Source organism: Barbus barbus, assembly GCF_936440315.1.
Source record: "Barbus barbus genome assembly, chromosome: 28".
NCBI classification, from domain to species: Eukaryota; Metazoa; Chordata; class Actinopteri; order Cypriniformes; family Cyprinidae; genus Barbus; species Barbus barbus.
The window spans coordinates 20,539,705-20,557,351 of record NC_136756.1 but is presented as its reverse complement, the minus strand read 5'-3'; the positions used below and the strand labels follow the sequence as shown (position 1 = coordinate 20,557,351).

The following is a 17,647-nucleotide window of genomic DNA, read 5'->3' as shown; positions in this document are numbered from 1 at the left end:
ATCTTTGAAAGAGTGCAGGACATTAGGGATTATATATGGTTATGGAGCTCAATTCTCGACCTTTCACGCTAATTGATGGTCGGAAACACAGTGCTTCCCATGTCTTGACCGGCTATACATATACCAGAGATTGGGGGGGGGGGGGTAATGGATAATGGTACAGGGACGGAGGAAGCGAGAGAGACTTAAAAGGGAAACTGTGAGGTGGCCTCTTGTTAGAATCCAGAGCTCTGGAACGTCTAAATACTATGTGTGTGTGTGTGTGTATATGTTTATCCATACACCCTGCTAATGAGAGAACAGTTTGGAAATGGAGAGGCAGAGGGGGTAAATATGGCTGTACACGTGTGTTTATCTGAGAGATCCCTGCCTGAGCTGTGCTCTAAAGAACTGAAGTGCAGTGGAGCAGAAAGACATACATTTGGCTCCACTATGTGTGTGTGAGTGTGTGTGTGTTCAGACACTGATAGATGAACTGCTGTACCCCTGTAAGCATCCAAACCACTTTTACAGAAGGCCTTTCCCGTAATGCCCTCATACCCCTGACGGGCCAGGATGCCGGGCCGTACTATCCCCCGGAAGCGCCGCGGGCCGAAGAAGGACCGCTGCCCCTTGTACCCCGGTCCCGAGAGGGGAGCGCATGCGACCGCCGGACTCCGCCCCTTACCTGGACCCTTCCTTCCAGAACACTGCCCTCCTTCACGAACCCCGCAGCACGATGAGGACACCCCCCCCCTGTTTACATTTATCCCCTTTGGACACTTTATTTTATTATTTTGTTGAATAAAAGCCTCTCCGAGGCCTGACGCCACACCCACTGTGTCTGTCGTTTGCTCCTCCCGCCACAGTATGCAATATTCATGTAGTAGGGCCTAATATACCTTTTTTCTAGGTATGGTCTGCAACCAACCTATGCCAACTCATGCCAAACTTTTGATGAGTTTATGCTCACATTATCCTTGAATGTGGTTTAGTTTGCTGTCCATAGTGAAAGGGATAGTTCACCCAAAAATTTTAATTTTGTCATTAATTACTCACCCTCATGTCGTTCCAAACCCGTAAGACCTTTGGTCATCTTTGGAACACAAATTAATATATTTTTGATGAAATCCGAGAGCTTTCTTACCCTCCATAGACAGCAACGCAACTACCATATTCAAGGCCCAGAAAGGTAGTAAGGATATCGTTAAAATAGTCCATGTGACATCAGTGGTACAACCTTAATTTTATGAAGCTACGAGAATATTTGTGCAAAGAAAACAAAAATAGCATCTTTATTCAACAATTTGTTCTCTTCCGTGTCAGTTTTTGATGCATGTTTATGACTGGCAGTTCTATTGCTGTCTATGCAGGATCAGAAATCTCCCAGATTTCTTCAAAAATATCTCAATTTGTTTTCTGAAAATGAAATGAATGAAGGTCTTACAGCTTTGGAACAACATGAGGGTGAGTAATTAATGACAGAATTTTCATTTCTGGATGAACTTTCCCTTGAAGAGACTCAAGCAGAAGAGTAGACTCACACTCAAGTCAAGTGCTACATAATTTCTGCATGGAGTACAGGAGCAGAACAGAGAGAGAATGAGGAAGAGAGGCATAAAGCAATGAAAGAGAGAGCACAGATAACCTTATCAGGCAGCAGAGCCATTAGCTGCCCTGCGTCTGACCTTTGCAGGAAATATGGAACAACAGAAAGATATTTCCTCCCTTCCTCGTCTTACTGCTCCCTCACATTTTTCTTGAAATGTTCGTTCTCTCTCTCACTATGTATGTGTGCTGTTTCTTTAATCTTTAAGCATATTGCAGAGTGAAGTGGAGAATTATAGGCCATCCATCAGAAGGAACCTGGTGCTGCTCAAACTTTAAGCTCATAATGATTCCAATACATCACATACATACTCACATGATGCATAGAACAGGACCAGGCTGTGTTTTTGGTGCGCATACCTGCGATGTGTCATGATTGAAGATGATGGAGTTGAGGTCTCCACAGTTGTAGTGTGTGATGAGGTCCTCAGTAGTGAAGGCACCCTGCAGAATGCCTGCACGCAAACTCTCATGCTGCAGTAGAGTCTGGTTTAGAGCAAACAACACCTGCAGACATAGAGAGAGAGAGGGTCAGTTTATCATTCTGAATGCATAAAATACACAAGTGTAGTCATTCTCACTCCCGCACACACGATATGATGTCACGTCGGACATAATGTGTTCACAAACGCACTCCTCATTTATTCACACACTATAAACACAGTCCATGTGAACAGTTTTCCTTTTAGGGCCTCCCAAATATTACGCCAGCATACGGCCAGGTACAAGTTTGTTGTGTGAGCCAGCCAATTTCTAAAGAAACAGGTATGAGAGAGAGAGACAAAAAGACAGGGAGTGCTCCTTTAAAAACAGCTCTATCTCCAGGGTCCAAGGGTCGTAAATTTACAGCCCCCATTAAAATAAAAAGTAAACCCTCTTTAGAGAGAATTTATGGTGTGCAACAGCCACAGACCACAGCGACACTACAGCTGTCCCAGACTCCTGGGGTTAAACTTCACACTCCCGCCCACTGCGCTCTCACGGCACGCCTGACTGGCTGACTCGCTTAACTTTGATTGACAGTTGGAGTCAAGCGTTTTGACAGCAAAGTCTGCTGGAGATGAGAGGAGGGGAGTTTTTTCTGTTATTTTGCATGGAAAGGTAGATTGAATTTCATGCTGTCGTGCATTCTGCTGGCTAACACGTTTGTACCCGATCATGTGTGGTCAGTTGATTTGTGTACTTGATTACACCTCTCTATTCTGGCTGGGACCCGTCACGCTAATTGCCATGGAGATTTACAGGGAGGGTGTGTTTGTGAGCATGTGTGACAGAAATACAGTAATGAAAATGGTCTATGAAAGCAGTGATGCTGATTGATTTATATACTAGCTTAAAGGCTACAGAAGATTTAGTCCCTGCCTCATGCAGAAAGGTTGGAAATGAGAGTCTGTGCTGTTAGATTTAGCACTGGGAATGAAATACAGATTTCTGTTTTGCTCACTAGTCCGGTGTGCTTTGCCTACACTGTGAGCATTGCCAACAGCAAACCAAGCTGAACATTACTTTACAGTAAATGTTAAGTAAATGCCTCTCCTAGAGTAGAACCTTCTCTCATCTTCTCCACATCAGTTCTTGTCCTCTCTCCATAAATCTGTGGAGAAAAGTAAAAATGCAATTTTATTTTATTTTATATTTTATATATGAATTTAAGTATATAGGTTAACTAGCTACTTTCTCAGCATAGCAATTTTTTTAGCAGTAGTTTAGTATCTTTTTTGAGTGTTATTTTAGTATTATTTATATTACTTAATCCTCTTTCTCCCAAATGAGACATAAGGCCACAATTAAATATTATATACCGTTATAGTATTTAATGATATTCTGAAATAAAACACTCTGCCTCTATCTATCAGAACTGCTTCTACTACAGTGTCTGAATTGAAATGCCTGTTAAAAACTCATCTTTTCTCCTGTGCCTATAATGATAGGTGATTGAGTTATTTTAAGGTTATATGGATTTTACTGTTGTATATACCGTAAGCCTATAAATAAATTGAACATTGAACATTTATGTATATTTTATTTAATTCTGCATAATTCAAAATTATATTTTATAAAGTGTTTTTTAGTTTTATTTTTATTTTTGGAAAAACTTTTGTATAGGGACAAATTCTCACCAACTAGTTGCTTATTAGCATGCCTATTAATATTATTATCATATTGGCTGTTTATTAGTACTTATATTCTGCATGACCATATTCTATATCCCTAATCCTACTCAATACCTAAACTTAACAACTACCTTATTAACTATTAATTAGCAGCAATTTAGGAGTTTATTGATTCAAAAGTTGTAGTTAATTGTAGTTAGTTGTAGTTAGATGTTACTAGTGAGAATTGGAATTTAAAAAAAAGTGTGATAGAGTCTTTCATCTTATTTTTTATATTTTATTGCAGTTGAATTAGGCTACTGAAAAGTTCCCTGTTTTTTTTTTTTTTTTACTAACTTGCTCTACACTACCTGAGCATGATGGTAGTGTGGGTTTGGGAATACTATTTAAACGTTTTTTAAGCAATCTATTTTCAGCCTCCTAGTGCTGTGCAGATCTTTGTCACGCTTCCAGTGCGGTAATCCCAAAATGGACCACGATCAAACCAACACCAGAAGAGCACGAATGCACTCCATCTATCGCACTTCACATCCAGCCAGCACTCTGTGCTCTGAGCCGACCCCCTGCCGGCCTTGTAATCGCTGGCCGTTTATTTCAATATTGCGTGTGTTGTTTTATTGTCTTCATTTTTTACACTGCCATGTCATGTCGGGGTGTTGCCCTCCTGTGCAGTTGTGCTCTGGCTCCGTGTGCCACGGTATGTACCCACACATGGGAGCTTTATAGTGATGCCAGCTGCTGCAGCGGCCATGGCACGCTCAGATTAGGAGACGGGTGTCTGACCCTTCTGCCTCGCTTCTGTGCTGGTGCCAAAAATGAGGAGTTTCCCTTAACCTTAAGCACATTCCATGTGAGAAATAGAGAGATGAAAGAACGACTGGGATGTGATAGATAGAGGGATTAAAGGATGGGACGGCAAGGACGAGAGGGAGCCAGGAAAGAGAATTGGATCATTCTGTGCTCCTTTGCCGTTCATTTGATCGACAGAGTGTGAGAGAGCACAGACTTTAAGACCTGTATGTGTATGTGTATGTGGGATGAAGGATGGCTCAAGTGTGTGAGAATGTTCCATTTGTTGAAGTGTGAACACTCTTTAGCATCCATTGTGCTAAACAAAAGCATATTTCCACAGTGCTTTCTCTCTGGTAATGGAGATTTCACAGGGTGGTAGGTGTGCGATCTACGCAGATGGACACTTTTTTTGTGTTTTTAGACATGTGAGAGGCTCCGTTTACATTTGGTATTAACAGTTTTGGAAGTCATTTTAAAACAGGATGATGCCTAATACAAGTGTTAAGATTTACATATAAAATAAACCTAAAAGGTATATTTGGGAGTGGTGATATTTTCCTTCTTTTTGTGAACGGATCCCCCGAGATGGATCTTAATACCAGGTGTAACCGGGGCCAGAATCTCATGGGCTGATTAAACACAGAAAAACCTTTGCAAACAACAAAGTTTGGAGAACCCAGCTGGCTGCTGGAACGTCTACCCTTCACCCAAGCATTGCATTCCAAAATTTAATTAGCGGTTTGGAGAGAATAAATAGAGAAAAAGACGAAGGAGGGAGGGAAACACAAAATAAGAGAATGTTAATTCCCATGTAATGTTCCCAAATGAGAGGAGGAAAAAGAAACATGCTATTTCATTGACACGTGTGAGTATAGAAGCAGTTGACTTCTTGTTCATTCACGTTAGCTGACTTCTTTTTCCAGTTCAGCTGGTGCAGATCTTCGACGCGACCAACATACGGCACATGACATTAGCACTCTTACACCTTCAGTTCTTTGTTTCTCTTTTTTCATTCAACTCTCCAGCATTCACTCGCTTGTCTTCATTGTTGTTTATGGAAAGTTCTGAGGTAGAACAGAGGGATGGATGGAGAGAGGATGGCAAAATAAATAATAGCTGGCTGCAAACGCATGTGCACCACAGCTGGAAGTTATTTAGTCTCTTTTAGAGTGGTCAGAGGCATTATGGGAAAAGTGCAGATGGCACAGGTGCAGTTGGTGGGCAGTGTGAGCCAAAATCAGCTCAGAGTATCAAAACAGAGAAGGAAAAACAGCAGTTGAGCACAGCTGAACACTTCAAACCAACATCCTGTGGATGACACTTGCTCTTTATTGATCATTAATTAGAGCTTTTCTGTTTCTTGCCGTCTTTTTCTCTGCACTTTGTTCTCACTCTTGACTGCCTCCTACACACAGAGATTTTGTCCCAAGTTAGCTTGGGATAACTCAAAACATACTACATGGCATGCAGTTTTTTTTTGTTTCCATTAATCTTTCAGCAGAACATGTTTTCTACAGCAGTGCTGGCCAAAATTCAGAATTTAAAAATGGCGCTTTTCCATTCTTGAGCATGAATTTGAATGAAAAATGTATTTTTCAAAAAATATCACGACATTTATAACTTCATCTATCAAAATTGTGATCTTTTCATTTTATAGTATGTAATGAAATAATACTTTTTTGGATATTTGTTTATATTAAATTTTAATTGTATTTCTTAAATTAACGTGAATTAAAATTCTGCTTTTTTAATTGCAGTTTAAAATACATTTTCAATTCAGTTCTGGATGATGCTCAATCCTATAGATCAAAGAGAGCGAGTTACTGGAAATATTTAGACATTTTAATGTTGTTTGACAATCTTCTAAATAACTTTTTCAGTTTTTTTCTCCATGTATTTGGATACATTCCATCAGATGCAAAATAAAACCCATCAAAAAATGTATGATATCCATCTTCAGCTGATTGAAATATATTTGATTTTTGAGTAGTTGTAGAGCAATTGCTCTGTTCATGCAGAACAGAGCAGATCCTTTGCCTCACATGATTATGAAGCATTTTCTGGTCCAAAGTTTCTTTGTTACTATCTTGCATACTAATTTTACAGACTTTACTTGTCTTGTCTTTTGTTTTAGTCCAGGAGTCTGTGAATTACTGCCAAGAGAAGTTTGGTAGCACATCGATGCCATTTGGTTTTCTTCTCTTTCCTGGTTTGCTAGACAAATCTCTTCATCTCCCTGTCTAATCTCTCCATGCAGTCATCTCCATCCTGTCAGTCTCTATGTCTTGAACCCACTGTCAGCCCGCAGTGACCATCTGTGTCTGTTTAATAAGATCATGGAGAGAGTTTCTCTTTTCCCGTCTTTTATTTACTCTCTCACACCCTCTCTCTCTTTTTGCACTTGTCCAAAAACAAACTCTGCCATTTGACTTGGCAGCACCGGTAGCTGAGTCTTCAGCAATTCTTTCCCTTCGAACAAAAAAAGAGAAAATAATCAATTATTGCTCAGTGCTCTAGCTACTTACGTGCTGCGAGGAGAAAAAAGTGTGAAAAGACCAGACAGTATGAAATGTGAAATGAAATGGTACACCGCTTAGAAACAGAAAAAAAAATGCTCAGACTGGTCTCTAGGAGCTAAGGGAAAGATGGAATGGAGGGATGAATAAACAGAGAGGGAGAGGAGCATTGTTGAGAGGGGTCATAGGTCAAATAAAACTCAGCCTTCTGAAAGCCCACCGCTCTGAACAAACATGCCAGGAGAGATGAGCTGAGTTGCATGGGGCTTCTGGACATTTATTAAACCTTGTGTGTGTGAGGGGTCAGGTGTTGTTTGCCTTGTAGAGAGGGAGATCTGTAGGACAGAATTTGTTTTCTAATGACGTTACGATTTTTAACATACAACACATGTGTTTTCATGTACTGGTTCAGAGTGGACTGGGATCTGTGAATCTTTGGACGTGGGTGTTATGGAAGGGCATGTGCTGCTATGGATGCAAGCATCATGAAACCATTTGAAATAAACAGAGATGTATACAAGTATGACCAATATATGATATAACACACTATCGTTCAAAAGTTTGGGGAGGATTTATTTATTTATCTTAAAAGAAGCCCTTTTATGCTCATCCAGGCTGCATTTAAGAAAAACATACAGGAAAAACATTATATCATAAAAATGTTATTACAATTAAAAAAATTTTTTTAATCTAATTTATTCCTGTGATGGCAAATGATCCTTAATCGGAAATCATTATAATATGCTGATTTGGTGATCAAGAAACATTTCTTCTTATTATCAGTGTTGAACAGTGTTGTGCTACTTAATATCTTTGTGGAAACTGGATGGTCTTTTTTATTTTCTGTGATGAATTGAAAGGTCAAAAGAACAGCATTTTTGTTTTGGAACCGAAATCTTTTGGAACATTACAAATGCCATTACTGCCATTTCTGATTCATTTAAATGCATCCATGCTGAATAAAAATATTAAATTTCTTTCAAAATAAATAAGTAGTGTAGTGAACTTTCCTTATAGACCTTAGTCAGGGTAGCGCTATATTTGATTTTTGACAGGAATGAAAATAAGGCTGTGAAGGAGAGAAGTACCGCATGTTCAATGGATCATATACTGTTGTTTACCAACATAACAATTGTTCAGCTGACGAAACATCTTAATGAAAAAAAACTCCCTCAAAGTTTTGAAAGTTGTGAATTATGAAAATTACATGCTCTAGGACCTTTATAAGTATCCCTCGCTGCCTCATTTTCATCCATGTTAATTTAATATGTCATCTATCTTTACTAAGGTCTATTGATTTAAGTACTTTAATTTTACTCCGACAGTTGCCAAACATGTCTCAAACCATAGTAAAAGTGCACCAGGCCGCATAATGAGAAGTGAAAGGACACACACACACACACACACACACACACACACACAAAACAGTAGGTCGGTAATTTGCTAAGTAATTTTCAAACCAAACCAGTACAAGAAAAACATACATATTTGATTGCTTTGAAACCCAAATTTGCCTAACCTCCTCAAGAAAGACTAGACAAAATACTGAATATTATTTTTAATTGAAAAATGAAAATAAGATTTTGTGAGCGATAAGGCAGGGTTAGGGAATAGAAAGTCTCATTTACTCAGTATAATGGAACGCTATGAGAATGCCTAACTATTTTAAATAAACAAGCATCTGTGTCTGTGTGTACTGTACTCTTGCATTGATCCTTTCACATTCTAAGGATAGCTGCCCCTCCCAATGGGAGAGATAACTGACTCCCACTGCTCTTTATCAGGCCCTGTGGCGCCTGATAGCATCTAAACCATATGATGCTCACTCCTAGGCAGAGCGAGAGAATGAGACAGAGAAAGACCGAGAGTCCTTCCAACTTCTCTCTTATCTACAGGACAGGTTTTCGTCCGTTTAATGCCCTCAGACAGAGTAATTCTCCTTGAGCGATTTGTAGTTTTCACAAACTCTTGTGCTGAAACATGAGCATAACCCATGAGTTTTAATATAAAGATAGATGTGCTGAGGAAACTGGGACACAGACTCCTACCGCTGCTGTTCATTCATGCAGACAGACCTGTGTGTGTTTGAGAGAGACTAAATGAGAAGCAGACAGTGACATTGTGTCATGTTCTCCTGCTCCGAGTCACAGATGAGATCTGGAGCACAGCTGGGCCGCTCCCCACCCAAACCTGCAGTCTTATCAACATCACGTCCTCTTCCTAGCTCTCTTTCTGTTTCTCTCTGCGATTCATCCTCATCATAATGTTTATTCTCCTTTCATCTCTTCCCTGCCCTTCCTGTGCCATTTTCCTTTAATGTGCATGTGTGTGTGCGTCCACTAATGGTGGCCAAATCTAAGTGTGATTGAATAGTCAACATGTAGGTGTATTTCATGTGCTCCAGTTGGTGTTTGTAGAATGCACCATTTTTATTTTTTTTCTGCAAAAATGCCATAATGCCACTTCCGTTTTTAGCTAAAAGAGAAAATCAGCAGAATAGTGGAACAGAAACCATTACTTCATTTAATAGCACAGTCATTAAAGTGTTCAAGTTCATTCTGTTATCAATTACTAACCCTCATGTTGTTCCAGACCCAAAAGTCTTTCATTCATCTTCGGAACACAAAGATATTTTTAATGAAACCTGAGAGATTTCTGTCCCACCATTGAAAGTCAATACTTCACCCAATACTTTGATGATTCAAAACATTCATAAACCATTGTAAAATTAATCAATTATTGATTGATTCATGGATTTCTTTTAATTTTTGAATATGATGAATGAACTTTCAATGGATGGAAAACACAAAATACACCTTAGCTACTTTATTATCCATTCGGTTTTGTTAAATTAAAAAAAAGAGAAAGAAAATGTATTTTATTTTAATAAATGTGAGAAAATTATGAAAAAAAATAATAATTTGCCGAACAAATGGTGCAAAGCCAGCATTCACAAGAAATTATCCAGATGTTGTTTTATAGTTTTATACTTATTTATACTGATTTACGTAGGTTTTTTTTGTTTGTTATTGTTGTTGTTTTGTTGAGCATTTTTTAAATGATTTTTTTCAACCAACTAAAAGGAACCTTGCTTATTTTTATTAAAACTATGGGCGTCCCGAGTTCGAGTCCCAGCTCATGGACCTTTCCCGATCCTGCCCCCACTCTCTCTCGCACTTCACTCCCTGTCTTTACTCAACTGTCCTATTGAAGGAAAAGCAAAAATGCCCAAAAAAGAAATGCTATTGAAATACTGAGTAATCCTGGGTTCAGACTGCACGATTTTAGCCCTGATTTTTACTCGCCAAAAGTTTTGGGGAAACTGCAGACAAATGCCGATAAATGTGTGTGACAAAAATGCAGACAAATGTGTGTGACAATTGTGTAGTGTGTGTTATCAAAGACGCGATCCGAGAGAAGTGCTGATGCGTCGCTGATGCTGTAAGATATTTGGCATGCTAAATATCTGAACCTCAAAAGTTCTGCAGTGTGAAATGTGTTTTGACTGGAAATGACATTGGCAACAACCTACAGCCAATGAAAGAGCAAGATACAGGGCAAGGGAAAGAACGACTTTGAAAATCATGCACTGTGAACCCTGAACCCTTATTGTATATTTAAGTGGAGCAGGATTATGGACCAATGAGAGTTCACTGTGGGGAGAGCTCCTTAGTATTACAAAAATAGAAACCAGGTGACCAACAGATGATTTTGTTGTTTGTCACGGTTGCAGCTGGTAAGGATAAATTCAGATAAAGACAGAGGGTTTGTTGCTTGGTTAGGACACAGCATAAGATTGAATAGTCTGGATGTGACTTTGTGTCATACTATGTGCAAAAATGACGCACTAATGCAGCCTAAGCCCAAACAAACATAGCATTTCACAGCAAATCTTTGCAGAAAAGTCAAATTTCACACATGGACTGCGTCAGCACTGCCTGCAGGCCTCTGTCTCGCAGAACCAGAGAAAATGCGCGAGTGTGTGTGTTTGGCTAATGGCAGGCATATGTTGTCTTGACTGTGGCCTGTGTGTATGGTACATGTGACCTGATGACAGAAAACATGGAAGTGTGTGTGCTGTCATATCAGGAGCGTTAACTTGTATTGAACGCATATGAGTGTGTTTGTACATAGTCAACTGCACTCATCCAAAGGGGTTGGCCTCCCCTGTCAATTTCAATGTATTCCATTACAGCACGAAAGGTTCCTGTCAACACGTGCGTACACACTACAAACAGAACAAGCTGTCTGAGCCTGAGCAGATATTGATGGAGCTTTCACAGACTGGCGCACAGATGCACCGTGCGATTCTGTGGAGGAGCCAGCGGCCTCTCAGTGCTGGCTAGAGTGCAGTCAGAGTCTGAAACCAGAATGAAGTGACACTTTTTTCCTGATGGAAAAATGTACAGAGGGCTTGAGCAGTCTTATGTCATCCATTTCTCGTGCTTTCACGCTCTATTTTTGGCTCTAATCATCACAAGGCACACAAGCTCTGTGTAACATACACTCATGACATGTGTATTTATACAGATGCATGAACACCAATAAAATTATTTATATATGAATGTGTTTGTGAGAATAGTTTAAAGAGAGAGAATAGAATAGTTTAAGCAGAAATTTTTATTTTATTTTAAAAGGAATAGTTTTCCAAGAAATGTTTTTCATTTCATAATGTATTATATATTTTTTAATTTGTAAAAGCAATAGTTTGCCCTGAAAGGATTTTTTTTTTAAGATTTATTTTTTTGCCTTTATTCTGACAAGACAGTAGTAATGACAGGAAGCGAAGTGGGAGAGAGAAAGGGGGTAGGATCAGGAAAGATCCACAAGCTGGGATTCGAACTTGGGATGCCTGTAGCACAATGACAATATATGTTGGCGTGCTGCCCACAAGGCTATTGGCACTGACGTGAAAAGAAAATTAACAATTTATACTTATTTTTTTTTATTTAATTTAATGTATATTATTTTTATTGTATTTAATTAAATTACATTTTTATTAATTAATTTATTATTTGTTTTATTGTAAAAGCAATACTTTGCCATAGCAATACTTAAAATGATCATTTATTTTATTTTATTTTCTAGGTGAATATTTCACCTAGAAAACCTATTTCACCTAGAAAAATTTTCACCTTTTATTTAGAATTTATTTTATTTCCTTTTTTTCCCAAACCGAGTGATCAGGTCCCAGACATGACTGATATATTGAAACCTATTAAACACTGACTCCACTATTTAAGATATTCATAAATCTGCCAAATAATATTTTGCTTTAACTCTATAATGTCAAATGTGAGGCTTAGGATTAGGTGTTATAGTAAATAATTTTTTAGCAGAACTATTTTGTCTGTGAAATGTCCTCACTAATAAAGCTTCAAAGGTCTATGTGTTTGTGTGTGAGGTGCATGCTGGCTCAGGCCGCCCTCTCAGACAAAGCCCAGCTCTCTTTCAGATCATCAGAATACATCACGTCAGCTCTTTCCCTCTCCTCCACACCCATCACTACACAGATCGAGGAAGCGGGTAGCTTGGCAGAGGAGAGTGTGAATTAGAAGCAGATGAAGACGGGGAGTCACAGCCAGTGTTTCGGCAGGAACAAGAGCATTTTTACTCTCTCAGAGACCTGCATCCCAGAACACATCCACTAAGCACACACATACAGATATAGACACACAGACAGGGCTTCCGTTTCTGCAGCTGGCTGGATCCTTATCTTACCCTGTGCATGACACAGAGAGAGAGGAAAGTGGAAAGAGGGATAAGACCAACATAGACAGACAGACAGACAGACGACAGGATGAACTCAAGGAAAAGAGACAGAGAGAGCCAAGGGATGGAGCCAGGCAGACAGACCTACACACACACACACACACACACACACACAAACAGAGCGCCTCTTTGACTATGTGCTGGTCTTAATTAGAAACTTCTCTGGCTCTTTCTCCCTCTCTATCCCCTTTTCTTTCTTAGTCTCTCTCTCTCTCTCTCTCTCTCTCTCTCTCTCTCTCTCTCTCTCTCTCGTACTTTCTCTCTTGGCCATGCCCAAGTCTCCAAACCAAAGAGACATTTATTACTTTACAAGAATGTTCCACAGGTGAGGGCAAGGCCAATTTGTAAATGAGCCACTGGGCAAGTTGCAAAGCGAAACATGCCAAACTGCAGCAATCACAGTTATATTTGCATTCATTTATGTCTCGTTTAATTTGAGCCTTCATTAGCCTGTCACAACATTATTTATTTGTATATTTATGTGTGTTTTTGTGTATTTTTAAATCATTTAATCATTCAGTGCTGCATGATGCAATGTCATATTCAGGGTTTAGTTACTGTTATGACTCCATATTGGGCTTTAGATCAAGTTAGTACAGCGCTGTCAGGGGAGCAGATTGTATGAATTTATGGTAGTGACAGATATTCATATTCTGTCATTTACTGACCTTCATGTCGTTCCAAACCGTATTACTTTCTTTTTCTGCATTTGAATACAAAAGAAGTGCCATTTTCCATATAGTGAAAGCATGCAATGCCCCACAACATGTGGATGAGTAAATGTGACGTACACTACCATCCAAAACTTTGGGGTTGGAAAGATATTTCTTTTATTAACTTTTAATGTAAATCAATACATTTAGCTAGAATGCATTACATTGATCAAGAATGACAGTAAAACTTTAACAGGGTTACAAAAAATTATATTTCAAATAAATGATGTTCTATTCTGTTTCCATTCATCATAGAATCCTGAACAAAAATATATCAGTTTCCACAAAAAGTTTCCAGTTTCTTGAGCATCAAATCAGCATATTAGAATGATTTTGGATCAAATAAATCCAGCCTTGGTGAGCATAAGAAACTTCTTTAATAAACATTAAAATCTTACTGATGTATTATTTATATTTTGGATGAGCTGTTCTTTGTAATGCAGAAATGTTAGGTGTGGTGGACCTGTAAACTGCTCAACATTTCGTGTGTGTCTGTAATTCTAGTTGAACTTTATAGGTGTTTTCCAGAATAATTAACGGCTTTCATATCATTCATATGATGTGTTTAGTTCTGGCCAGTCCAACAGCTCGGAGCTGATTTCATTTCTCTTGTATATTTACAGCTGTAGTTGTTTTCCCTGAATGTTTTATTGTTGTGTTGTGTGTGTATGTTTTTATGGTGGTTTGTGTACATGTGTGTGTGTGTCTGTTTGTTTGTCTCCCAGTAGTAGCATGCATTTGGCAACCTCGAGTCTTTTACTGAAATTACAACAGCATTTGGTTTACTTCATTCCGTATCTGTGTGTGTTTCATTTGTGGCTCTGTGTTTTGAAAAACAAACATTTTATTATTTCATTAGAACCTTTAATAACGTGAAGCATTAGGAAAAACAGAGATGTGGGATTGGTTTCCCAGTATTGACTAAAAATAAGGGTTGTTTTTTGACTTGAGGGCATGCTGGGTCAGCAACCAGTCACAAGCAATCCTGTCTTCCAGCTTCTGCCAGTGACCAATCACAAACCTATCTCTAAAGCTAGTTTTTTGCAGCATACACACACTAAGATTGGTTTTGTCATGTGTTTTTTCTATCCTGATAAATATAAACTAACATTAATAATTGATAATCATTCATGCTAGACAGAGCATACAAAAACACATCACACACACACCTGTGCTCACACTTTAGTGGGATAGAATTTAACAGCAAAACCCTTAAAAATGGTTTATTTCAGGAGAAACCTTCGAAAAAGCACAGAGCGTTGCTTTTGTTGACAGAACAGCAGGGAAGAGGGAAAGTTTTGCACCATATTTTAACCAATGAAACCAAAGAATCCATGGCAACGCACACATACACACACACAACTTTATTCTGGAAATTAGAGACTTTATTAAAGTCATGACTTTTTATTAAAATTATGATTTTAACATTTTCAAATAGCTGTGGTTGGTATAATAAAACTCCCTTTTTGTAAATTATAGTATAATATACAGAGGAAAAAAAACATTCAATTTGAAAAATAAATGTAATTATTTCTTTATTTTTTACTAAAAAATCTTTTAAAATGTACTAGTGCTTCAGAAATCCTACAAATGATCTTTCATGCAGAAAAAAATCTTAATTCAAAATTTCTTAATGCACTTTCGCAAATAAATCTTGCTTAAAATAAGTATTTCTAAAATTGTCTGGCAAAATAATGATTGGTGTTTATTTTGTGTTGCCACTATGTTGCTATGTGGTTGCTTGTTAGCTGGTTACTGGCCTAAGTCAAAAGAGTTCAACTCCATCTCTCTGTGATAATGAACCCCAAATATGGCTTGGGTCCCTCCATCAGAGTAAGTGTAATGGATTTTTCCACTCCTTTAATTGTCCATCAGGCAAAATCGTCAATCCGATTGCTTAAAAAAGTAATAGCACCCCTCTCCTCAACAAACCACATGATTTGAGGTATCATTTACGTCTGTAGCCCAAACCCAAGCAGGACGAGCCAAAGTTTAATACTCAAGCTTAGGGATTTATCCAAAATCTAAACCTTAAGTAATACTAATGATGATTGTCTTAGCAAGCACCACTATTTATAAGTATGATCGGACTTTTAAACAGACGTTAATCTTGACAACATTTAACTGTCACGGATTGATTCATCCCTGTGGGAAATAGTGCCATTAATGCATATCACTCCTGTTAATAAAGTTTGATAACTTGTGATGAAGCAGGTGAGGAAGAAGGTGATTTTGTGGTAGCGCTAAACATTAAACGCGCTGGAGCAGATGTGAGCAGTAAATTCAGCGGTGCCGCCAGGCTGATTTAATTCAAAATCAGAGTCGTCCCTTTCCTGCTCTGGACAACACTGACTCCCATCACATTAGGGCCGTACTGAGGCCTCATGGGAACGCATACAATGGAGCTCTTTTATTGGACTCTCAACTACTGTTCTCTCACTCTCTCTTTCTTTACCTCTCTGATTTTGTTCATAAATTTGAGTGGGGCTGCTCTGTTTAAGAGCAGAGAATTTGGTTTAACCTGGTTTAAAGTCTCCTGTTTCCATAATAGATGGTGCTGATTAAGTCTTTAGGGGACCAGGCTGACTCTTTTGCAGCTGTGGGAGATGTATGAGAGGGCAAATGTGTGTAAGAGGATATTATGTAGCAAATTATGGATGCAAGGCATTGTGGGGCACAGGCAAGGATGTAGCAACCATTTTAAACTGAGGGAATAAAAATCAGAAATTTCCATATGTTTCATGCAATAATGATATTTTAGCAGCTTTGTTTTGCTTTGCTGCAGTGCCATGAAAAGTACTGACAGAAAAGCCATCTACTGTAATTAATATTCATGAGCCAGGCTGATAAGATTTATAAAATGTCCCGTTTATAATATGAGCCTGGGGCAAATAACAAATCTGTTTTGCAGTAGTTTATTGTAGTGCAGTTTTAAATGCTATATCTGACACACACACACACACACACACACTCAGATTGGCCATTCTGTGACGCCAGCTATCTGTTGTTCAGCTCTCTCTGTGGGACTTAAGCTACTGTCTGGTTTGGCAATGCCCCAGGTCAGTTAACCTTTCCTCACCAATCCTTCTGTATCTTTGTCACTCTCATGTTTAAACTAGGGCCGGGACTTTAACGCGTTAATTTAGATTAATTAATTACACAAAAATAACGCGTTAAATTTTTTAACGCATTTTAATCGCACTTATTTTTGCACCGCGGAACGTTTCTCACTGGATGAGTTTCGACGGACCGATTATACTGGAGCACCTACTAGCGTTCAGACAAAAGACGCAAAGAACGGACTTGCGTTCTCGTGGAGACCGGTCTTGCCTATGAGGCGCCGGGCTTGACAAAAGTCAAGCGAACACGGGGAGAGTGCGCGAGAGAGAGCTTCCTTGGAAGAACGAACTCGGAAGGACGCGAGAACACAGAACGCACACTTATGAGAACTGAGATGTACTGCGTTCCTGCTTAACTGACCGCATAATCTCAGCATAAGAAACGGCCAATGAGCAATCAATATTACAAAATGTCATAACTTATTAAAACATTTCATACTATTATAGATATTACTTTCATATAATTGTATTGTTTTATTTTACAGCGTTATATGTTTTACTGTTAAGATTAATTTTAATATGCCAATAAAAATGCAGACTTTCTCCGGGTCTTATAACTTTATTAAAATTAACCAAAACAAAACGATAAATGTTTACTTTCAACTTGAAGAGCCGTTAAGTATTTGTGAGAGCGACTTTAAAGCTTACAGGCTTCCGTACACCGGCCACCCACAGCGTTTTCTGGGATTTCTAACGGCTCGATTCTCTCAAGTCTGCACTCGATGCATCCTCAATTTCAAGAACATATCCGGGCACTTTCATGCATCCTCTATACTTGCGTTCTTGAGAATTGGAACTGAACTTCGACGGTTAATGATGACGTAGAACGAGAACACAAGGACGCAAGATCGCTGAAGAACGCATATTGAGAAACAGCCAAAAACAAACCACAGTGAACATGGACAAAGAAGCTGATGAGACCGCTTTGGTTGGCCCTGTGGATGGGAAATTTAAAAATCCATATAAAAAAACTTACTTCTCACTGTTCTCAGGTCAAATATTTATATGCGATTAAAATGCGATTAATTTCGATT

General features: G+C 38.7%; 1 protein-coding gene across 1 annotated transcript in view; it reads right to left on the bottom strand.

Moving 5' to 3' along the window:
* LOC306848381 (metalloprotease TIKI2) overlaps positions 1-17,647 on the bottom strand; it is a 62,400-nt gene that overhangs the window by 20,048 nt on the left and 24,705 nt on the right. The window contains exon 3 of the mRNA XM_079382893.1: positions 1,948-2,094. Coding sequence (XP_079239019.1) covers positions 1,948-2,094 — 147 coding nt within the window. The remainder of the gene's footprint in view (positions 1-1,947; positions 2,095-17,647) is intronic.